The 24353-nt window shown below is 37.3% G+C and overlaps 1 protein-coding gene across 1 annotated transcript in view; it reads right to left on the minus strand.

Moving 5' to 3' along the window:
* LOC115453564 (transmembrane protein 64) overlaps positions 1-24353 on the minus strand; it is a 44700-nt gene that overhangs the window by 8219 nt on the left and 12128 nt on the right. The window contains exon 2 of the mRNA XM_037438831.1: positions 10158-10313. Within this exon, the coding sequence (XP_037294728.1) occupies positions 10158-10313 (156 nt within the window). The remainder of the gene's footprint in view (positions 1-10157; positions 10314-24353) is intronic.

The following is a 24353-nucleotide window of genomic DNA, read 5'->3' on the forward strand; positions in this document are numbered from 1 at the left end:
AACCGGACGTGCAATACAACTACGCCACCGAGGCAGTTCACGTGGCATATCTCCGTAAAACGGACACACCAACCATAATATTATCGAATTTTAATATAAGCAACGAAATGACTTCATGAATGTGGCTTCAGAGTTAATCTCATCGCGTCATTGGACCATATTTTATCACATACTTATATGAATTAATAGAAACTACTTCTCCCTTATCGGTTAATATTAACAATATTGCGCGTACACGGTTGGTAATGCGCGATAAACTCGAGTGACCATCGCGTCCACTATTACTCAATACATCATGATACAGATAAGCTCTGGAATGCTCATCATCTATTATATACTAGAAACAGACATTGTAATCTGCAGTAAATAAATATTGGAGTATTGTCAGAGCCATTGAACAAAGGAAATTGTAAAGCATGACTCAAAACAAAAAACATACACGTCTTTATCTTCGAAAGGGTAGGCAGAAGAGCAACTGGTAGATCCACTTTTCGTCAAGTATGTTCCGTCCCATGATGTGGTAACGGGCGAGCCTGTGGTCATATCGGGCACAAATTCTAGATTCAGAGTCGATACTTGCGCAGATAAATCCAATGACACTTTACCTAGGATTTGAACCCTGGACATAAAAGCAGTCTCGTACAACGCATACGCTAAATGACTTAACCTAGGTATTACCAATATCTCACAGAAAATCCAAGTGAAGCGAGAGCTTGTTGTTGAGTTTCGTATGAATCCTGTGGTAGTGCTTTGAAGAATTTTGGCAAATCTACAACCAACCTTCTCTTCCTTGTCCCTATTTCCTTTAAGACATGCTACTCAATACTCATCCATAAACAAAGCATCTTAGGGACTTATGTAAAGGTAACTAAAACTCAAGAACCTCAGCTCATTTACCGTGCTATGTTACAAATGCAACACTCTATAAATTCAATCTCATTTTATTGTGTTCCAAACACACGTACAAAGACCCATAACGCTCCATCACGCGTTTATGGTAATTGTTATTCCAATGACAGTCCACAGACAGTTGCCTGTCGGGGTCGGCGCGACATTGGCCCATTTCGAGACAAATCAGGGGGCCTAGCCAAGTACCAATTGATATGACACTATCATATTTACTTTCGATAACGTTCGGAAAGGTAAATAAATTATAGTAGATTATCTTTCAAGGATTGCGACTGCGTATTTCTTTCATTCCGTTTTTTTGGGTATCTGGAGCGGTAGCCAGAAATGCCTTTTTAAAATCGTTAACGTAAATAGAAAAAAGAAAAATGTTTGGATATGATATATCTTATCGATAAGTATTATTATTCCGTCCTAACCGAATTTCGGCCACGGCGGCTAATCTCAACGGATATTAGCCAACTACACAGAAGGTGTTATAGTGCACAAGTGTGTGCGTAATACACAGGTGCACTCTCAGTTGCTTTACTCTCCTAGCCCCTTAGTTTTCTCGTAGACCCTTCTAAGTTTGTGGAATTTCAATACTTACTAATAAGAAATCAAGTTTTCTCATAGTAAAATCACAGTTCCATCTAGACATTTTATACGCCCTCCCCGGAAACCCCCGGACACGTCGCAAAGTGGGACAAATTCTGGGAAACTAGAACGGATGGCAGTTTTATTTGACACACATACTGGCTAGAGTTAACACATAAAGTTGTTACAATGGACTAGTTATTTTGCTGAAAAGTAATTGAACCACAAGCTTTTACTTAAAATTATTATTTTTAAGCTTACAATAGAATCTCATCGGAGCAAAGGTATTTTTTAATTCTTCATATTTCCCAGCTTCGTCCCGATATTCGGATTGCCTATCGCCATTATATCAAAATTCAGATATTTAAAAAATTATATCATTGAACTTGAATACGTATTTTACAATCAGCTAGCCTTTGCTCGCGGTTTGGCCCGAGTCAAAGAGTTTTCCGTGATAAAAGTCCCGCTATATATTTCCCTGGGATAGAAAGTAGCCTATATCTCTCCCAGATTTCAAACTATCCCCATATTATTATCAAATTTTATCTAAATCAGTTGGGTAGTTTTTTTGTTTATCGTGTTCAAACAGGTATACAATATAGGGACATACATCATACCAGTATAGACGACAATTTTTGGTTACAAGATTTAGGAATCTAACCAAATACTAAAACTCCGTATGCGCTGCGTCGTAATTCAACCTCTGCCTACTGTTTTATACAGAAAAGCATTAACTAATAGTACCGTTCCTACAGCAAACTTTTCTCCACCGCAGTTTATCAATAAAACTTCCTCATAGTAACATTGCAATAAACCATATAAGGACAAACTAAGAGTGGCCCACGCAAGTGTTTCACGGTATGGGATCAGCCTGTGTATGCGGTTCCAACAGGCCGGCATAATTGTGTCGACAGTGAAGGGGTAATCATCGCTTATTAGTCGAAACATTTTGGACCCTAATCCACTTACCACTAGGCACAGTGGGTTCACTTTCCCGTGTACTTATAGGAAAAAGTACACATAGAGCAATTGCATGAGGAAACAGCTATAAAGGCACAAGGGTCCGGTAATCGACGCAATTACTAGTTTCAAGCGGTGCAACTCGATGTTAATTAATAATTATCGTTTTTTTCCTTATTGCAATCGAAGACGGATAAGCTGACTGCCCACTTTATGGTAAATTGTCGTTGTTATTTTTATGTAGGTATATAAATATGGTATTGTCGCTAGTAAAATTTATAATATAAAACAACGATAGGGCTGGCATAATGTTTGTGATTCCATCGTAAAATAAACAAGGAAAAGTGCACTTCCAGTGAATAGAGTTCATATGCTATTGTCGCTACTAAAATAAAAAAATGATAATCGTCATATTTATATACTTATATTCTAACTGCATGAGAAATATGGCTATATTAATAAATCAATCTTAACTTTGAGTAAAGTTTCAAGTAGACATTTAATGTACTCAACTACTTAATAAATCAGACTCAGCCTGTTATTTAAAAGCGTGTGCGCAGCTGAGAAAACACACACATCATCACGCATTTGTCCCTCAAGGGGTATGCAGAGGCGCAACCAAGGCACCCACTTTTCGCCAAGTGTGTTCCGTCTCATAATGTGATAGGGGGCGAGCTTATCTATAAACGAAAACTAAATAAACTCCGTTGTTAAAATCCGTCACATATAGGATTTAAAATGTCATTGGAGCTGAAGTTAATTCGGCTTTATTAATTACGGACTATCTTAAGATGCCGACCTCAAATTGACCTCAATCTGAGATCGCACTTCAGAGCGACACTGAGTCGCTTCTATTAATACGTTCCATAGACATGTGTTTAATTAATTAACATTTGCTTAATATACTCACCATTTCAGACTAGTTAAAACCGGTTATAACGACATTGATGAGATAATCCAAACTGAACGGTATATCGGATAGTCGTTAATTGTTATAAACGATATTGTTATAAATGTTAATTGCTTTATTATCTACTTTCATCTATTATTATAAAACATAGCAACATTTTAAAAATTTTAATTCGAAATGGCTGTCAAATACTGATCGGGACCTTGCCATTTATTAGTTATACTTATAACCGATGTTTTTACAGCCAGTTTCTACAGTATGTTATTCTGTCCTAACTAGTAATCCAAATCGTTTTTTTACAGTGCTACAAAAAAAAAAAACTATAAAACAGCCGTAGTATTGATCACAAACGTTATGCCAGCCCTATACTTGTTTTTTTTTTTACTCGCGATAATATCGTATGAACTCTATTCACTGGAAGTTTACTTTTCCTTGTTTATTTTACGATGGTATCACAAACATTATGCCAGCCCTATCATTGTTACTTTTTTATTTTACTAGCACAATACCATATGAACTCTATTCACTGGAAGTGCACTTTTCCTTGTTTATTTTACGATGGTATCACAAACATTATGCCAGCCCTATCATTGTTACTTTTATATTTTACTAGCACAATACTATATGAACTCTATTCACTGGAAGTGCACTTTTCCTTGTTTATTTTACGATGGTATCACAAACATTATGCCAGCCCTATCATTGTTACTTTTATATTTTACTAGCACAATACTATATGAACTCTATTCACTGGAAGTGCACTTTTCCTTGTTTATTTTACGATGGTATCACAAACATTAATGCCAGCCCTATCATTGTTACTTTTTTATTTTACTAGCACAATACCATATGAACTCTATTCACTGGAAGTGCACTTTTCCTTGTTTATTTTACGATGGTATCCAGAGATGTGCAAAATATATTATAAAGTATGGCACTTACGCCATATTTTTTTTTCTCATTATGGCAACACAGAACTGAACTGTATTGTTCATTGTTTTTCACTAAAAATCAACAAATTTGACCTACATGAAAAGCATGACATCTGTAACAAAGAGTTATGGTGTGCCTGTACCCTGTGGTTTTCCCGCTTTAATCAGTACCTAACTCAAATGTTTATGTCTGATAAAATAGTAACGAAACCAAAAGTATTGTATCATCGCTGACTTATTGCGTATGTTTGCATTTTATCTAATTACTTACTGAGCTGCTTATTTGCAAGTTGATCAAAAAGTATTTTGCATTTTGCAAATATGTCCTAAAAAGTATTTCAAATAAAATAAAAAATGGTTTTCTAAAAAAGTATTTAAAATACAAAATGGAAATAGGTATTTTGTATTTTGCATTTCAAATACTGTTATTTTCAAAATGTCTCATCTCTGATGGTATCACAAACATTATGCCAGCCCTAACATTGTTTTTTTTTATTTTACTAGCACAATACCATATGAACTCTATTCACTGGAAGTGCACTTTTACTTGTTTATTTTACGATGGTATCACAAACATTCTGCCAGCCCTATCATTGTTTTTTTACTAGCACCAACACCGTATGAACTCTATTCACTGGAAGTGCACTTTTCCTTATTTATTTTGCGACACTGCAGTTAACATTAAGCGTGCAAGTTACCTACCTTTAAGCTCAGCTAATTAATGCAATGGAACTTTCCGCATGTATAACACGAGTAAGTATGGTAACACGCGTGCATCGCTCATGCAAAACGTGGTACGTGTCATAACGTCTTTACACTGCGACCATGGTAAATGGAAAATAGGACTTAAGTCTTTAAAACTAGAATTGGTAATTGGATAGCAAAACAAAACACACACGACGCTTTTATTCCCGAAGGGGTGGGCTTCTGCCCAATAAGATACCCAATTATGCCATGTATGTTTCGTCTCAAGAGATAGGGTGCGAGCCCATATCGTGCACAAATTCCAGATTCCGGGCTGATACTGGGCAAAAAAGTCTCTGAACGACTCGGGATTCCAACCCGGAACCTCAGAGCGGTATCGTACCGCGCACACAAAACAACTGAGCCACCGAGGTAGTCCAGCGAGCATCGAGTAGCTATACTCAGTTTTTTCCTTTTTTTTATAATCTCGGTAACTGTCGGACTACCGAAGGCCTCCGACGATGATGATTTTCTAGTAGTACTATATATAAATAGAAATAACATATGAGGTGTACGTAGTATACGATATACGGTATTAAGTATGAGTGTTCGAGGAGGTTTCCTGGTGGTAGGATATATTTTATATCCGCCCTGATAGCGACCACCGTACACAAGGTGTTAAAACCCGCCATAGTGGCCCACGTAAGTGTGTCGCGTTCCGGGATCAGCCTGTGTATATTCGGTACCAACAGGCCGGCATAATTGTGTCGACTGCCGAGTATACGATGATCCAATAATAAATTTATAGGATATTTCATATAAATTTATTATTAGTCCATCGACCGTCATTTCGGTAAAACCACAGAGCATTCGATTGACGCAATTTATTTACGGGGATTACCCGGTAAGAGTGAAAGTTTATAGAGATAACATATTGAACGCTTTACGATATGTAAACATTATGCCGTTTTTAACCTACGTCAAAACAAATGAGTATTACTTTTAGCAGTCTATGTATGACTATGTTTTTTTTTTATTAAATGTCTGTTAATGTAAGACAAAATATTTCCAAAAATTAAGGACTGTCTCCTTACGTTTTCCTGTAGCTATAATAGTTAAGACAGTTATCCTTACCTAGGATTTAATCACATTCAGAGTCTAGGATCTATATTTAATAAATCAATCTTACCGTTGAGTAGCATCTTAAGTTGACATTTAAGAGTTTGCTCTCAGCCGTGTCGGCATTGTTACAAAATTCAGCAGTAAGATATTTCTTTATTACACAGCGACGATCTTAAGATGCTGATTTTAATTTGACAGCGTCTCAGCTGATATCGCACTCAAGAGCAAAACTGAGTTACCCTACGTATCGAAAAAACAACAACAGCAGAGACGCTACGGGAACAACAACCATCTTTACTGAAGACTCAACCCTTCCATCAAACGTTTAACATCCATACATTAATCAACTGCCAACCGAAGTCGTTGAACACAACAACTGTCAGTATAAATTGGTACAAGCGACCAACAGTCCGCTGATGATGTCAATTCAGCGAACAATAAAATGCAGGCGAGAGAGCCGGCCGTGCGGGCCGATAAAGCTTTTCGTACACTACGCGGTTTATAACCAGCTGTTTTCATTTTTTGAATCAAAATGGTATACAATAGATAAACATTTAATACCGATGTATTTTTTTTAAGTTTATTTATCTATCTTGAAGACAATAATATAAAACAGTGATTTTTATAAGTTTCTTGTAAGTAGATAGCTTATAAATTACTAGCTTTTGCCTGGGACTCCGCACACGTTGAAAGTTTTGTCGGTGTAAACATATAGCATATAGCACTAATGAGTAATGTATGTAGTTTCTTATGAGTGAAAAAAAACAAATTCGGTTTAGTAGTTCCTGATATTAGCGCGTTCAAACTCAAACAAACTCTTCAGCTTTATATTTATGTATATTAGTATAGATAATTCTGTAGCTTAAGATAAAGATATTAAAATTTACGCGACCTAAAGCTATGTGGACTTTGAATATTAAATCCGAGTTAAAAATTGCGTAATACGTTTGTTTACTTTACTGAAAAATGTATTCATATCACGTGGTCTTGTCAACATAGCAACACACGGTAAACAACTGCTTGGCTCTTCTTCTTAGCTGTCTCTGGCATTGCTTTAGTCAATGGATAACGGATGCAGCTTACCATCAGGCGAACTGCTCGCTCGTTTGCCTACTACGGCAATAAAAAATAAAAAAGTGTAATGCGATTTTCTAGTTACTCCTCGTGCGTCAAACCTAATCACATACGTAACAAATAACTCATCAAACATGCATATCACGAATCCTTCAACACAGTACATATCCAAGATAATATCACAGTTTTCTATGGATTTTCTGAAGGTTATAACCAAATACAAATACGGAGGCTATGGTAAGTGATGTTCACAAAAACTCGGTGTATGGTAGATATACGTGGTGATGATATATGTAATTATCAAAATTTTAAACATAAAGAATTGCACAACTACGAAGTTAATAGACTGATATTCGATGATTGATGGTAATTAGTAAATGATTATAACAGATAATTCATATCTTACAAAATAAATCTACATGAATTTAGTCACATAGTACATAATCTAAATTTACACATCATCATGAACACAATTACACATTATATTAAGAAATACTGACTCGGTCATACATGATATCGAACTTGATAGGTAAGCCCGATGTTAATTCTCCCGCCTAAAATATCGCTCTCTTAATAAAATGACGACGTATTCCAAAATTGTTAATTTGTGGGAGTCGTCCAAAAACTCATTTCTGTATGCGACCTTTAATATTTTTCCTTTTTTTCATGCCATAGCTTTCATTTTTGACTTATGTTTAACAATTTCAATTTTATAGCAACTTAAAAAAATATATCGCAAACAGAAATGAATTTTTTGACGATTCCCACAAATAAACAATTTTGGAGTAGGTCATTGTTTTATTAAGGGAGCGATGTATTAAACACACCACGATTGACTAAATCATACAATCACTTGATTGTGATTCGTCAAGACCCTAACATGTGCCTTACGTTTTGAACTCTCGACCTATCATAATTAACAAACGGAAGTTCATTCTTTTTATATCATACTTATTAATAACCTTTTACGCAGCGCACGCAACGGAACCACTCAAAAGGAATTAACTTTCATCGATTTAGCAACATTTTCCATTGATGCTCCGCTCCTATTGGCCATAGCGTGATGTTATATAGCCTAGACTCTAGACTCTTCCTTGTAAATAGGCTATCCAGCATTAAAAGAATTTTTCTATTCTAACCAGTAGTTCCTGTGATTAGCTCGTTCAATCAAACTCTTCAGTTTTATATAATAGTATACAAGTATAGATATATATTACAATCCATAATCGTTGATATCTCATCCTCTCCCAATGACCAACCTAAACCGAAGTTTGTAACCCGTGAGTGGGTTGCCATCAGCATGGTCGCTTAATTTTCAAGGGTTGGGAGGGTCTAAAGCGGTGACCCAAAAATCCGGTGTGTTTGTATAAGCCGACCCTTGCCAGGCTAACAAACGTTGTGTCATGCAGAAGCTTCCATACAACCCATTGCCTACCGGTTTCCCTTTCGTCTTCTTCTTCTGGTCCTAAGTCCCCACGGCGGGGCAGAGGGTAGACACAAAGTTACGCCATTCTTGTCTGTCTTCCCTTTCGTAATTTATATAAAATCTAATTATCATTAAAAGATTTCCAGCCCTGATTTATGCATATTAATAGAACCTATAAGTTGGCTTTCCTTTCGGAAAATATCATTCTTCGCCACTGGTGTCATGTTAAAAAAAAGATTACAATCAAACATTGGACACTAGCCTCGACTGGTTCGGTTGCAAACCGCGTAGCATACGAGCGGCCTGTTAACACCTACGAAGGTGTTTTATTAAATTACAGCAGTCAACCGGTACACCGTAGTTGTTTGCAGAAACACTCGGCTTGATTGAGATGATAACTCTGAACAACTGGATATTTCCCGCAATTTCATTGTAAAGAATAATGTATGGAATCATTGTAGGAAATGTGGGACTTAGACTTTCTTGTGACCCTGAATATTTGAATCAGTCAGCAGATCATGGGACGTAATGATGCTTTACTTCTAGTTTGATTGAACAAGATTTGTTTAAATAAGGATTTCATCATCATCATCAGCCGCAAGATGTCTATTGCCGAACATGGGCCTCCCTCACTTCTTCCAGATGGACCTATTAGAAGCGACCCAAAGCGACTCCTGCGACTTTTATTAGGTCATCTGTCCACCTCGTGGGTGGACGTCCGACACCGCACTTGCCAGTTCGTGACCTCCGCTACAGAACCTTCGTGCCCCATCGGCCATCAGGATTTATAGGCCATCATAGGAGTTAGGTTAGATGCGACGATAGCCTAGTTGGGTGTGGAACGGACTGCGAAGACGAATGTCCGCAGGTTCAAAACCCAAGGGCACACACCTCTGACTTTTCTAAAATCATGTGTGTAATCTTTGTGAATTTATCGTTCGCATTAACGGTGAAGGAAAACATCGTGAGGAAACCTGCACATCTGAGAAGTTCTCTAAAGGAATTTCGAAGGTGTGTGAAGTCTACCAATCCGCACTAGGCCAGCGTGGTGGACTAAGGCCTAATCCCTCTCTGTAGTAGAGGAGGCCCGTGCTCAGCAGTGGGCAAGTATATAATACAGGGCTGATATTATTATAGGAGTTAGGATGTAGACGATCATTACTAGAGATCCGATTAAAAAACAAATTAACAGGAAGATATAAGGCTAAGGACTTGCTTGATATCAGTTATCACACGTCTAATGTAGAATCTGATTGCCTCTGTGGCTTAGTTGTACTGCATGCGCGGTACGAAAGCGCTCTGTGGTCCTGGGTTCGAATCCCGGGTCAGTAAAATTGGTATATGCGTTTTTCTGTTTAATAACAGCCCGGAGTCTGGAATTTGTGCCCAATCTGGCGATAGGCTCCCCCCCCATCACATCATGGGATGGAACACACTTGGCAAAAAGTGGGTGCCCTGGTTATGCCTCTGCATACCCTTTCGGCGATAAATGCGTGATGTGCGTTTGTTTTGTTGTTTAATGTAGAATCGCACCCCAGAGCGACCTAACCTCGATTACCATACTGACCTGAAACGCGAACACGACGTATCCAGTGAGATGCGACTCGTGGAACACGTCGTGCATAGAGCGCAGCGTGGAGCCGAGGTACACATTGATCACCTGCGCCGGCAGCAGGCCCAGCATCGTCGCCAGGTGGTATCCGCACCCACGCACGTCACTCACCTGAGGAACACAAGCGGATAGCTATATTCAATAGAATCAACACTAGTTATGGGGAGATTTGTCGATTACTGCGTGTACGCAGTTAGTTGGGTGATAATAAGTGCTAATAAATATGTAGCAAGAAAGAAAGAAAACATTCGTTACAATATAGCGACATACAACTATAAAAAAGAGCGAGTAAAACAAGGGTTCAGGCAGCATGTACCCGTATGGAGAGAAGTGTGTTGGAAGAAATTGTAGATTCTTTTTTGTTAGACTTTGTCATGTCATTTTCAGTGCAGTTCGAACGTAAGGCCGACCAACAAAATGCTTTGCGTTCGAATATAATTTATTTCTTAGAATTAGTCTATCTATTTTATCATACACGTAGTAAGAGTTTTCTAGAAAATTCCAAACTCACTATCAGCTTTTTCAAAATAAATAATATGTAGGGCATGCGTCCACTGCACTTATGACACGGCCCCGATTATGGATGCAGGGGGCGCCCAAGGTCTCAAGCGTGACGCGATGGCGCCGTCGGGAGTAACCTGGGGCTGTGCTCCCGACCTTATTTTATTTTTTATTACATTGAATGACGAGACGAGCTTGCCGTTCGCCTGATGGTAAGCGATACGACCGCTCATAAACAGTAGAAACACCATTCAACACCTTAAATACAAAGTATTTTTTGGTATTCCACTGCGCTCGCCATCCTGAGACATGAGATGTTCAGTCTTATTATGTCCAGAAGTTACACTGGCTACAATGTCCTTCGAACCGGAAAACGCAGTGACTTCACACTGTTGCTTGGTGGCAGAAATAGACAATGCGGTGGTACCTACCCAGGCGGACTCTCACATATGAGTCACAGGATGGCGAGCGCAGTGGAATACCAAATAATACTTTGTAATTCAAGGTGTTGGATGGTTTTTTTATTGTTTATGGGTGGTCGTATCGCTTACCATCAGGTGAACGGCAAGCTCGTCTCGTCATTCAAAACAAAAAAAAAAAATATGGAAAATAAAACAAGCATTTTTACAATATACAACATGAATCTTTTATAAATTAAAATCCGTAACAAGACGGAGAAAATGGCCGTCGGTGTTACTTCAATTGATTTTATACAATCTTACATTTACCATGAGAATTATTATACTTAGACACACCGTGCGGCGCGTTCACACTGGTGGCTGAATGACGCGACTTTACAGCTACGGGCAAAAAAAACTTATGAGGTATGTACTTCACTAAGAATCTCTAACCATTGGTGGCTTAGGTCTTGAGCTTCGCCATCGAAAGGTGATTACTTTTTAAATGTTTTTATATGCCTTGATATTTTTAGGTTACATATAAATATTTCAAAATAACTTCCAAAATAAAAATTATATAATTTTCCTAAAACAAAATCACTATTATTATAAACATGATTGTAGAACGGTACAAGACTTAGAGGCTTAGAGCGGAACAAAAAGAAACCAACGGAGACTGATGTATGAAATGTGCAAAACATGATAAAAGATAAATCAAGAGCAACCACGATCATCGTATTATATGTGTATAAGGGCTATATGTGTTTTACAAGTTACAAGCAAATATTATCTGACAGTAATCGTATTAAATAACTATTGTAGATAGTACTTATTCAGTTACCATTTATTTGCGAGCATAGATTAGAGTCTGACTTTTGTATTTGGTGGGCTTATACACTTATATGACGAGGAACAGTTACTCAAAAGTTGTGTAACAGGTCCATAATCTTGTAATAGAATAATCCTCTTATTCATAGACGTTTTTATCTAAGGACGGAGTAAAGCTGTGATATTGTTGCATCTCAATAGCCAATCACAACGGCCCTATGTCTACGCACTGCGAAGACTGCCATGCCGTCAGCACTGAGAAACAGACTTGTTATCATAGCTTTACTCCGTCCTTAGATAAAAAAAAACGTCTATGAATAAGGGGGTAAGAGTTATTAAAAGTGACGCATGAACAGTCCAGTGTGCATGCGACTTTACGCTGGCGAGGCTTGCGTGTAATTTGTATGTTTCCTTCGCATAATGTAAATAAGGTGGAAAATCGTAGCCCGGCTTATTAGCATTTTGTCAAGAGTTTAACAACGCAACAAAGCTGTCGTGTCGCGGCAATCGTTTTTATTGTCCAACCCTTTTGCCTTCACGCACGATACCGTTGTTAATGTACAGACGACTATACAGAATGATTCGTTCTATATATATATATATATATATATATATATTAAAATGTTAAAAGAAAACGTTGGACTTGTTGAGTATGAGATTCGGATTGATGAAAGTTCATATTATATAGAAGTGCAGAAAAATAAAATTTATCTATATTAAATGCACGCTAGACAACCACTATATTATTATCTATTTGATTTTGATTTTCAACAAACCCTGGACAGTTAGTAGTTATAACTTATGAAGACAATCATCTATTATGTTAGACTGTAATTTTTAACTATTAGGTACTTCTTAGGAAGTAGCCAATATATTACGTCCATGCATATGTAATTGGCGGTTTGGGTGCGAGGAATACAAATAAGTTTTTTTTTTTGGAACACATACTCGAAAATATAGTGTAATTGGCCGATGTGAAAGACGCCAAAGAAAAAAACTAATCAGGAAAAAATAAATAAATGACTGTTTTCGAAACTCAAATGTACCAGTAAATGCATTTATAAATTTGAATTTGGAATTCTTGACCAAAGAGGAGATATTCTAGATCAAAGTGGCCAGTACGATAAAACGCCAATTTCATATTATGTGAGGACCTAATATAAAGAACTATTATCAATCGCTCTTGCTATGCTGCCGTGTCTAAGCCCCAAAACACGACCTGCACGAGTACAAAGAAATTAATTCCCACGACACCATGTATACTGACGTTATATGTCCGCAAAAACTCGTCTCAGTCTATTTTTAATGTATATTTTATAAAAAAAAGGCCAATTATTTGTTCATACGAGGTTAAAACACGCGAGAACAGAATTTTAAATTGAATTTAGAACGTTGTTCATGTCCAGACTCCCATGGGGCACCCATTAACGGTCACTAGGGAGACCTAATTACCAACCGCTGGGTCAGTAAACATGCTCGAGGTGAATTGTTGATAACTTAAATAAGCTATGGAAACCTTTGAGATATAACTTTTAGAATCTGTAAAGTATGGAGTGGCACAGAAGAATACAATTTAATTATAATTTATATTTATCGACGTAAAGAGATCTTCGTTATTTTTTTCATACGTGCACGGCAAAGTGACGCCACTGCACCTGATGGTAAGTGGAGTGAGTCCAATAGAATGTCGACTGACGAGAGATGATTACCCCTCGGCAGTCGACAAATTTATGCCGGCCTGTTTGAACCGGATATTCACAGGCTTATCCCGAAACACGACACACTTACGGCACACACACCACAATGGCGGGTTTTAACACCTTGTGTACGGTGGTCGCTATCCGGGCGGATATAAAATATATTATACCACTAGCACAGTCATTACACAGTTAATAGCAAACCAGCAAATATCATTTTATGAAAACTAAATCCTTTATCCACAATACTAACCATGGCAAAATTAACAGCAATCGTATTGACAACTTCGGTTAACATGTTGGCTTCAGGCCAAGATCTGTGCATGGCTCTCGTCCTAGACACGTCTGCATTTTGTCTGGACTTGATATCGATGGTTAGTTACAGTTTAAAGAGTACACAAGCGACAGGTTTGATGTACGAATGGAGACTTCGAGGATTAGGTTAAGGCTAATAATGAATCGGGGTTCTAGAAACTTTTGTCCTGGTGTCATTACAAAGTTTAAAAATGCCGTGATTCTCGGATTTACGAATGAATGATTGTGCTGAAGGCACATAACAGCTGGATTTCGGAATACCTGGTCTCGACCGGATTGGTACCAGGGTAGAAATAAACGCCGTAAATGTAAGCTCTGCTATTGCGTTTCATACGGATAATTTGATCGCAGAAGACCACGAAATTTCGTGGAAATGGATGGAATTCCATCCATTTCCTTCTAGCTCGAAAATTCACCTGCAAATCCCCTACCTCGAAGTTAATTATAACTAGTGATCATCTACCACCAGGTTACCTTCCATTTAATTATAAGTATTAACCACCTACCACCAAGAGACCGTGCACCAACCCACTTCTATAACACCATAGTAAACACACCCCCATACTGTTATGAAAACCTTCATAAAACATTGCCCGGGCGGCTGAACACTACGTCGATGTTTATAAAGTTATATTTAGACTATTACTGAGAAACGTAATGAAAATGCTGACGGTATGTGTAAATTTCCATCGGATCGCGTAAACATGAGAATATATGCAGCGGTCTTCATGTCTGTGTGTTGAGAGACCATCTAAGACAATAGTTAAAATACACGGTTTAGTTAGTATATGGTTCCAACAGGCCGGCATAATTGTGTCGACTGTCAAGGGGTAATCTCTCGTCAGTCGACATTCTATTGGACCCCACTCCACTTACCATCAGGTGCGTGGGGTCACTTCACCGTGCTTATAATTATGCCGAAGACTTTTTTAAAATACTGAATGAAGAGATGAGCATGTTTCTTGATTGAGGGAGAAAGCATCACGCCGACGTAACATCGGCTATAATTTCTTTCAAACCGGAACAAAAATATTACCTGGCGACAAATTCAGACCAAAATACTCTTGGAAATTTATTGTCTTCTTTGTGAATTATCGCTTGCTTTAACGGTGAAGGAATACATCGTGAGGAAACCTGCACACCTGAGAAGTTCTCTATAGCAATTTCGAAGATGTGTGAAGTCTACCAATCCGCACTAGGCCAGCGTGGTGGACTAAGGCCTAATCCCTCTCAATAGTATAGGAGGCCTGTGCCCAACAGTTGGACAGTATATAATACAGGGCTGATATTATTTTTTTATTATTATAAAAGCCAGCAGGATTACTACATAAGTATAAGCAACTTATTTACTCATAATTAGTAAATTATTAAAAATAACCATCACATAACATAGTGACAGAATATTCCATTTGTAAAAGGACCGATATTTCGTAATCGATCTCCAATTCGTGCCATTCGAAATATTAAGTTTTCCGATTCGAATGGCACGCGATTTATTCGAAATTTCATTTGAATCCGATATCTTATATCGCGGGACGGAAATAACTTCTGCATGAGTGGTATCATTGCACTTTTACCTTTAGGGGACAGAAAAGTTACTAATGGTAGTTCTCTCATATGTGAGAGTCCGTCTGGGTAGGTATCACCGGAATGTCTTTTTCTGCCACCAAGCAGCAGTGTGTGTCACTGTTGTATTCCGGTTTGAAGGATATTGTAGCCAGTGTAACTACTGGACATAAAACTCTCATGTTCCAGGATGGCCGGCGCAGTGGAATACGAAACAATACTTTGTAATTCAAGGTGTTGGATGGTGTTTCTACTGTTTATGGGCGATCGTATCTCTTACCATCAGGTGAACGGCAAGCTCGTCTCATCATTCATAGAAACATTACGGTGGTACCTACCCAGGCGGACTTTCAGATATGAGAGACCTACCACCAGAAAAAGTTTCTAGTCTTAAAAGATGGTGGAGGATCTGGTGGATCGCTACCGAATATGTTTTTAACCGACTTCAAAAAAAGGAGGAGGTTATCAATTCGACGTGAATTTTTTTTTTTTTTTTTGTATATTTGTTACCTCAGAACTCGCTCATTTATGGACCGATTTGTAAAATTCTTTTTTTATTCGAAAGATTGATTAGGCACCGACTCCAAAATTGGTATCCAGTATATACCTGTTATGTGAAATTATTTTTTGGTTTTGAGTGGTTTTTGATGGCGGTTTAATATTTTGTTAAATTTTTTTTATTCGTTTTAGTCGCGTTCGGACACCGAATGCTGCGTATTTCAAATTGTCTCATGGGCCTTCAATAACTCATATTTGGATAATTCTGTCCTTAACAGAGGACTAGTGTTAACTTTGCCAAGCCTGTTAACCTGATGAAAAGGTGGTTTGTGGTGTATACGTACCTATATTGTGTAATGTATAGAAATATTTATAAAGGAGTCGAGGGTACTGCGACCCGACCTGTTCTCGATCTACCGTCCTAATAAATATCAGTCTCGTTTTACGTGTGTTTCATTGCGCTTCGTCCTACACAATATCTTGTGAATATCTTATTATATATACCAGTTTGAAAAACGAATTTACATAACAGGATGAAAAGGCGTACTTATACTACTAATACATTCTTGTGTCGACTGACGAGGGATCATCATCCATCGACAGTCTCTGGACACCATCCACTTACCATCATGCAGTGGAATTATTTTGTCGTAATCGCATACAAAAGCAATTATGTATTCTACATAATATTATACATACATACATAACATCACGCATTTTATCACCGAAGGGGTATGCAGAGGCGCAACTAGGGCACCCACTTTTCGCCAAGTATGTTCCGTCCCATGATGTGATAGGGGGCGAGCCTATCGCCATATCGGGCACAAATTCCAGACTCCGGGCTGATACTGAGCAGAAAAACCCAAATATCACTTTGCCCGACCCGGGATTCGAACCCAGGACCTCAGAGCGCTATTGTACCGGACGTGCAATACAACTACGCCACCGAGGCAGAGGCATAATATTATGCAATTGCCTTTTAAAATTCAATAAAGAACGATACCAGTTATAAACAAGACCTCGACATTGAAAGTCGTCTCGCGAATGATATCGAAGGTCAATCCTCTTTAGCTTAAGATCAAGCGAAGTGATGCGGAAGCTGCGTTAATAGGGACAGATCAGATTGAGTTCATCTATTTCAAGGAGCTATAATCCATTTTTTTATAACCCTACTTATATTATAAAAGCATCGATATATATGTACTGCGTACTAGATCTTTCGTTCTGTACTCATTTCATTCGACTCAACTGTACTGCAATCAGTACACCTATATTAGTATGTTTTCAACATTGACAGCGTGTGGTTGTGTACGGAGTGACGCTCATAATGTAAGACATCGAGTCTAAGTGTAAACCTGGATGAGAATAAATAATATTTGTCAAGTAAGTAACATTATTTGGGGAGGTTAAATTAATTTATTAAGGAGTTCGCTGTTATCTAGAAAATTTTACAGGGGTTCATGGAGCCAAAAGTTTGAGAAAACCCGTTCTAGATTATTCCAGAAACGTCACAGAGCGTCATTTACACCGGGAGGTATCTTGCACGTAGTCGAAGCAACAATCAAAGCCTAGTTATAATATATTTATAAACTGTATTATTAGATCCACCATAGGTAATGTGTTAGGACAAAAAAATTTAAATTTCGAAACAATTTTTTCCTTGTACTCCTACCTCGTAGAGCACGCAACATCAAGGGCGTTGGCTTGACGTGTTTGACCTAAGAGATCCTAATCTTGCGGCGAATATTTGAAATAATTTTATGTGAAACTTTAATAGGTACATTGAAACTTAATGTAAACATTCACGAATTTACAGTCATAGTAACCCCTACGGCATCACTTAAAATTTATAAATTCTTCACTAATACAATACATTCTCCTCTTCATGAGATATTTATTACAATATATTTTGCGTCGCGAGCTGACCTGCGAACGAAACCTAGTCTACAGTAAAAACTAAATATACATTTTATGTGTAACAGAAACGAAGCACACGTAGACGCTCTATGCGTGTACTGCATAATATTCTCCTTGAAACAATAGGTGTTATGCACAGTACTACATTAAGGCCCTCCTCAGAACAAATGGCCTTCAGTATTTGTTACATACGTTTTCGATACAGAAGTTACGGACAGGAATATACAAAGATTTATGTATAACTTCTTCAAAAATCAATTTACGATCTCTTTAAAAATTTAAAACTACCAAAATAATTCTTATTAAATTGTGTATCTAATACTAAGGTAACAAATTAAAAAGATGTTTATTTTAGGAGATGCAGAATCAACCATTTTAGTAAATGTTTTCGGTATGAAATTAATGTAACAATTGACAAACAACCAAAGTAGTGAACACATATTATAAAACGATTTTTTTTCCTATGTGTATTTAAATTTTGAATAGATAGCGTCTAAACTCTAAACATACTATGAGCACGTCGTTTTGTTTAACACACTGCCTAATGCAATTTCAAATGCATAGGCACCAATTAGAGGAATGTAAATTATATGAATGTCAGTGGAAACATGCCGCTTCTAAGAGAACAATCTGAAAATCTTCGAGAGGCAGACCTCTATGTGTAAATAGCTTGGCCACAGCTGACATCAGAATGTCAGCTGTGGCCAAGCTATAGCTAATGATGATAATGACTAATATGAAAGATCGTTTAACACACATTTAGCCACCATTTACGCACACTACCTTCCCCTCAAGTATTACAATTTTATTATTCCACTGCGCTCGCCATCCTGTGACATGGGATGTTAAGTCTTATTATGACAATATTTACACTATAATGTCCTCCAAATTGGAACGCATCAGTGACTACACACTGCTGCTTTGTGGCAGAAATAAACATTGCGGTGGCGCCTACCCAGGTACTCTCATATATGAGAGACCTATCACCAGTTAATTTAGTATTATACTCAATAAGTGTTCGATTTAGTAGTTTAATGAGCAATATAACACGACTGAAGAAAAGAACACCCATTACCAATTTTCCACATGCGATCATGACCTCTGGCCATATGACTGACGCCATTGAACCTAGCTTTGCTTAAATATCTGGTAATGTATGATTATTAAACATAACTAAAAAGCAAATACACGATCTTCTATCACGTCTGGCCGTGGGCGCCATCGTAAAACACACAAATATTTACTTAAAAGAAATCTAAGAAATAGAACGTAGTTTACATGTGAAGAAATTTGTAATATGTGAATGCATTTGGCGTGGGTCCAAAGTATAGCGAGACAAAGAGTTTACTGTACCTTGCAGACTGAACACATTCCAATTAAGATAAAGAATGCTTTGAATTACTGATATATGATATTTGCTGGCTAAGTCTTTTGCACTCTCCGAGACAACCATCAGGATCACTGTTTCAATACCTAATAATTTATGCTCAGTCATTATAACAATATTAAAATGTCTAGACTTTGCTTTCGTATAAATCAAGACATTCAGTTGTCTCTCACTTAAATCTGTGTCTAGGTGGCAAAATTTGCCTTAAACATCAATAAGTTATTTATTAAATGCAAAGAATTAATTAACAATCTATGGATTATCAGTGTTAGCAGTGATTTTAGCAAGATTAAGAATTAATAATATCAAGAAACATATTTTCTTAATTTAGAATCTATGTTCTAGAATGGACATTTCATTTCAGTAGAAGAACTATTTATCTAACTTCGTTAATACATAAGATTCCAGTTCACACGAGCCTTTGCACCTTGAAAAAATTTGCAAACGAAAATTTTTCTTTAACGCATACATGATAAACAAACGAATCTTCGACCTCGCCTTCTTGAACATCACTTCCTCGAAAATGATAAAACAGTTTGCACATAATGCCCCAAATATTTAACACAAGATAGCGAGATAAATGATGTAAGCGAATTACCACGTGGATGAGATAGAAAAATGTAATACGAATGACATTGATCAGATCTAAAGGAGAAACATATCAGATATAGTTTTATCTGAAGTGTTTTTATATAACTGTATAAGGTAATAACAGGTACTAATAGTAATATTTGATTACAGACTAATTTTAAGGCATTGCACTAGTAATAACATTTAGGGATTCATCGTTGTCTCACAATTCCAATTAAACTGACTGTAATGCAATTTTAACTGGAATACAAAACATTTTGTTGCGTGTTGGTAAAATAAACAAGCGAAATCTTTTTTATACATGAAATGCAAAGTGACCCAACTGCACCTGATGGTAAGTGATAGATAGAATAGAATAGAATGTTGGCTGACTAGACATATTTACACCTTGGCAGTCAACACAATTATGCCGGCCTGGACATACAAATGCTGATCCCGGAACTCGACACTTACGTGGGCCACTATGGCAGGTTTTAACACCTTGTGTACGGTGGTCGCTATCCGGGCGGATATAAAATATATACCACCAGCAAAACTTATCCATACGGATTCTGGCAAACGAGAGTAAAAAAAACCACCTAATGAACTACTTGGTAATAATAATCGGCCTTGATCTGTTGTTTCTGGTTATGCCTATATCCGTTGATATTAAAGATTCAGATTAGATACCTAGATAAGGAAAAACAGAATATTTCACAGTAACTCCTGCACAACATAAACAGTTCACAATCTCGTAAATAAATAGATGTCAAATTATTTAGAAAAGTCGTGGCTATACGGCTTTGTCTTACACAATTAATGCGATAATTAACGTCATTTGACGTTAATATGGCGTCAATAATAACAGAAGACAAAGATCAGCTGTCCTTCAGAATGCCCTAAAGTTCAATGGCAATCAATTACAAAACATCTAACGTGACCTTGTCCGTTGTAATTGGGGAACTAAAACAATTTGATGCTGTAGGAGGTAAATTAATTTCCTCTGGGAAACAGGATGGATTGATTTCCGGAGAATTCTCCACCAATATAACAATTTCGGTTCGCATGGTCATATACTATGTAAATAAATACTTATTCTAATTCGGGGAATTGATCTAACTAGACCGAAGTACGCGAAGGGGGCCGTCATACAGTGTCGACTGACAAGAGATGATTATCCCTCGCCAGTCAACACAATTACGCCGGTCTGTTTAAAACCGGATGTACACAAGCTGATCCCGGTATGCGACACTTACGTGAGCCACTATAGCAGGTTTCACACTTTGTGTGGTAGTCGCTATCATGGCGGATATAAATATTCAACCACCAGCATTGTACTAACAATAATATAAAGGTGATGTGTTTGGATGTGGGTATAATCAGGAAGTAAGGTAATCTCTATACAACTGTAGGTATGATAGATCAATCGTCATATCGAGCAGTTTAAATTTTGGGAAGATGACTTATGTTTATCGGATTACTAAACCCACTAAGTATTAACCTTTGGTTATCGAACAGGACTTCATCAGTTTCACAGACTAAAAGCGAAGAGTGGATCATGACCCTTATTTATTTCACTATAACTGCCATTCAAAATTACTCTTTATTGGTTTGCTGACATGACCTTAAAATTACCACCTTAGAGCTACGTTAAAAATAATACACCAAAAGTCAAGGGCAAAACAATTTCTTATTCATGTTGGCATTTACTCGTGCACATAAGCTGTTATATTATTTATAGATGTCCAGTCTACATGAAGAATGATCTAAAGCTAACAATCATAAAGCAATATTATAAGCCCTGTATTATATACTGTGTCACTGTTGGGCACGAGCCTCCTCGAATACTGAGAGGGATTAACGCATATAGGGAGACCACAAAATTTTATTACCCTTCGATAGTCAACACAATTATGCCGCCCTGTTGGAACCGGATATACACAGGATGATCCCGGAACGCGATATACTTACATTGGCCACTATGGCGGGTTTTAACACCTTGTGTACCTTTGTCTCATGAAATTGTAGCATTAATTGATTATTTCAGGGATAAAATATAGATGACTTTGTACCATTTTGTATATTATCCAATATTTTTCTTTTACTAACCTAACATTACCTTTACTAACAAAATTAAAAGAGCTGTCTCAAGCCGGCTTCCGCAAGTCGTTTCAAGATTGGCTTGTATTTAACTGGTTACTTCGCAGACCGGCATAGTGATTGCAACCGAGAACTTTCACTCCTGAGGGCCGTCATCGCTTTTGGTTACATTGAACTCAAATGGTTAGTAGTCTTTGAAGAATTTAATGAAAACCGGACAAATGTGAGTTGGACTCGCGCACCGAGAGTTCCATATTATTCATAAGAAAAGTATGTAAGTATTATATTCAAATTTGACAAGCTAAACTTTGCCGTTATATCGCCAGACCCGATTATTGCACCAACCGTAAATATTAAGTTTGCAATAGTGAGAAGTTCTCTGTAGGAATTTTTAAGGGTGTGTGAAGTCTACCAATCCGCACTAGGCCAACGTGGTGGACTAAGGCCTATTCTCTCTCAGTAGTAGAGGCCCATGGCCGGCATTGGGACTGTATATAATACAGGGTTGATACTATTATAATATTATTAACTAGCGCTATTTAATAGATTACGAATAATGAGTCACAGGCACTGAATAAAAGGTAATTAGAGGGATACTATAAAGAGATAGACTACTTGAGAATACGTGGCTCAAATATATTATCTCGTCCAAAACATTAACCATTGTGCCCAAAAATATCAAGTTAAAGAGAGCGTATCAGCCAAACAGTCAGAAACTGATGCGCCCTTGTCAAAACAGAGCTCACATTAAGACATTGGCCAACGTGGGGAAAAACGAGTCGTCTGAATAATAAAAAAAAAAAATGGCACAATTAGCAAAAGGCCGACGTTGTCGCCGAGACGGAACAGCTTGTTACGCACGGTTCATCTACCGGCGACGTTGCATGGGACAAAGGGGAAGTTCCCAACGGGACTGCAGCGTACGAATTTTTAGAAAGAAAGCTGGAATTATTTTAACATTTTACATGCTTTTATTTAACTTGCAAAGTATAATGGTTTCTTATGTTGACGCGAATGTTAGATGTTAACTTTAAACTATTTTTCAGATATCATTGCGGTTTTTTATATAATAAATTTCTCGCTTTTTTGCAAAGTACGTATGTATGTTTGGGTCGAATTTTGCAACTGAATTTTAAAGCAGTTATCTTTAACTGATTGTGATTAAATTTTGCCTACGCGTTTAGTTTAAATGACAAAACATGGTTAGCTGAGTGGCGTCATTTTAAATAAAATATGGCGTGCAGACCGGTACAAATACTTAGACGGACACTTGCATTCGACACCTCTTACCAAGTAAATAAAAATACAAACTGTAATCGAAAAAGAAACCTCTTAAAATTAAAGTGATCGTTGTTCACTATAAAAATTGCCTTTTATAACCATTTCGCTTTGAAGTCCATACATGAGACGCTACACAATTCGAAACTCATTCTAAAATAAGGCAATGTCGCCGTCTGCCATATTCGGAACCGTACCTTTACCGTCGCGACATTAGAACACCGCGCCTTGCCACCGTGAAAGCGAAACGGACCGTGCGAATAGCCGACACTGTCCTACATATCGCAGCCAAGAAACAACACACTACGCACTACCGAACGCTGATGCCTAGACTTACCATGACTGGTACAAGAGGCAATCGATATACTCAACATAAATCGATTTAATTTAATCGATAAAATAGCTGTTCGAAACGGTTTTTTATCGACCTTTTCAAAATTATGTTCAAATTTTTTTGTGAATATGTTGATTATAATAATTGTTAATTTGGAATCTTTATTTCAATTATGATTTTTGGTGTCATTTATGTGATATGACAAATAAAATTTATTTTTAAAATTGGTGTTACAAAATATAACGCTTCGTATTGGTTATTCCCTGACATACGTGTTGAAAAAAAAATGAAATTAATAATGTTTTCACAGATGATCATATAACATTATATGTGAATAATATCCATTAACCTATAAATAAACACGATGCCAAATGAATCATAGATGATGGAGATACCTCCGCAAAGAAAAAGGAAAGAAAAAGGGTTTAGTGAAAGGAGACAAGAGAGACATAGTACTACCATATAAGACATGTTTAAGTAACTATATAATTATCCGGTTCCAACATGCCGGCATAATGGTGTCGACTGCTGAGGGGTAATCATCTCTCGTCAGACGACATGCTATTGGACCCCACTCCGCTTACCATCAGGTACAGAGGGGACACTTTGCTATACGCGTAAATAAAATATTCTTGAAACAATCCTCAAACATTGATGTTTCTTTACATATACATTGAAGCAATCAGCACTAATTGTTTGTTTATTGAGGATGTTTTCGCTTGGAAACATACTTGAAGAGCACAAGTGCAATGATGGAATATA

The sequence above is a fragment of the Manduca sexta genome, chromosome 15, assembly GCF_014839805.1.
Source record: "Manduca sexta isolate Smith_Timp_Sample1 chromosome 15, JHU_Msex_v1.0, whole genome shotgun sequence".
Classification (NCBI taxonomy): domain Eukaryota; kingdom Metazoa; phylum Arthropoda; class Insecta; order Lepidoptera; family Sphingidae; genus Manduca; species Manduca sexta.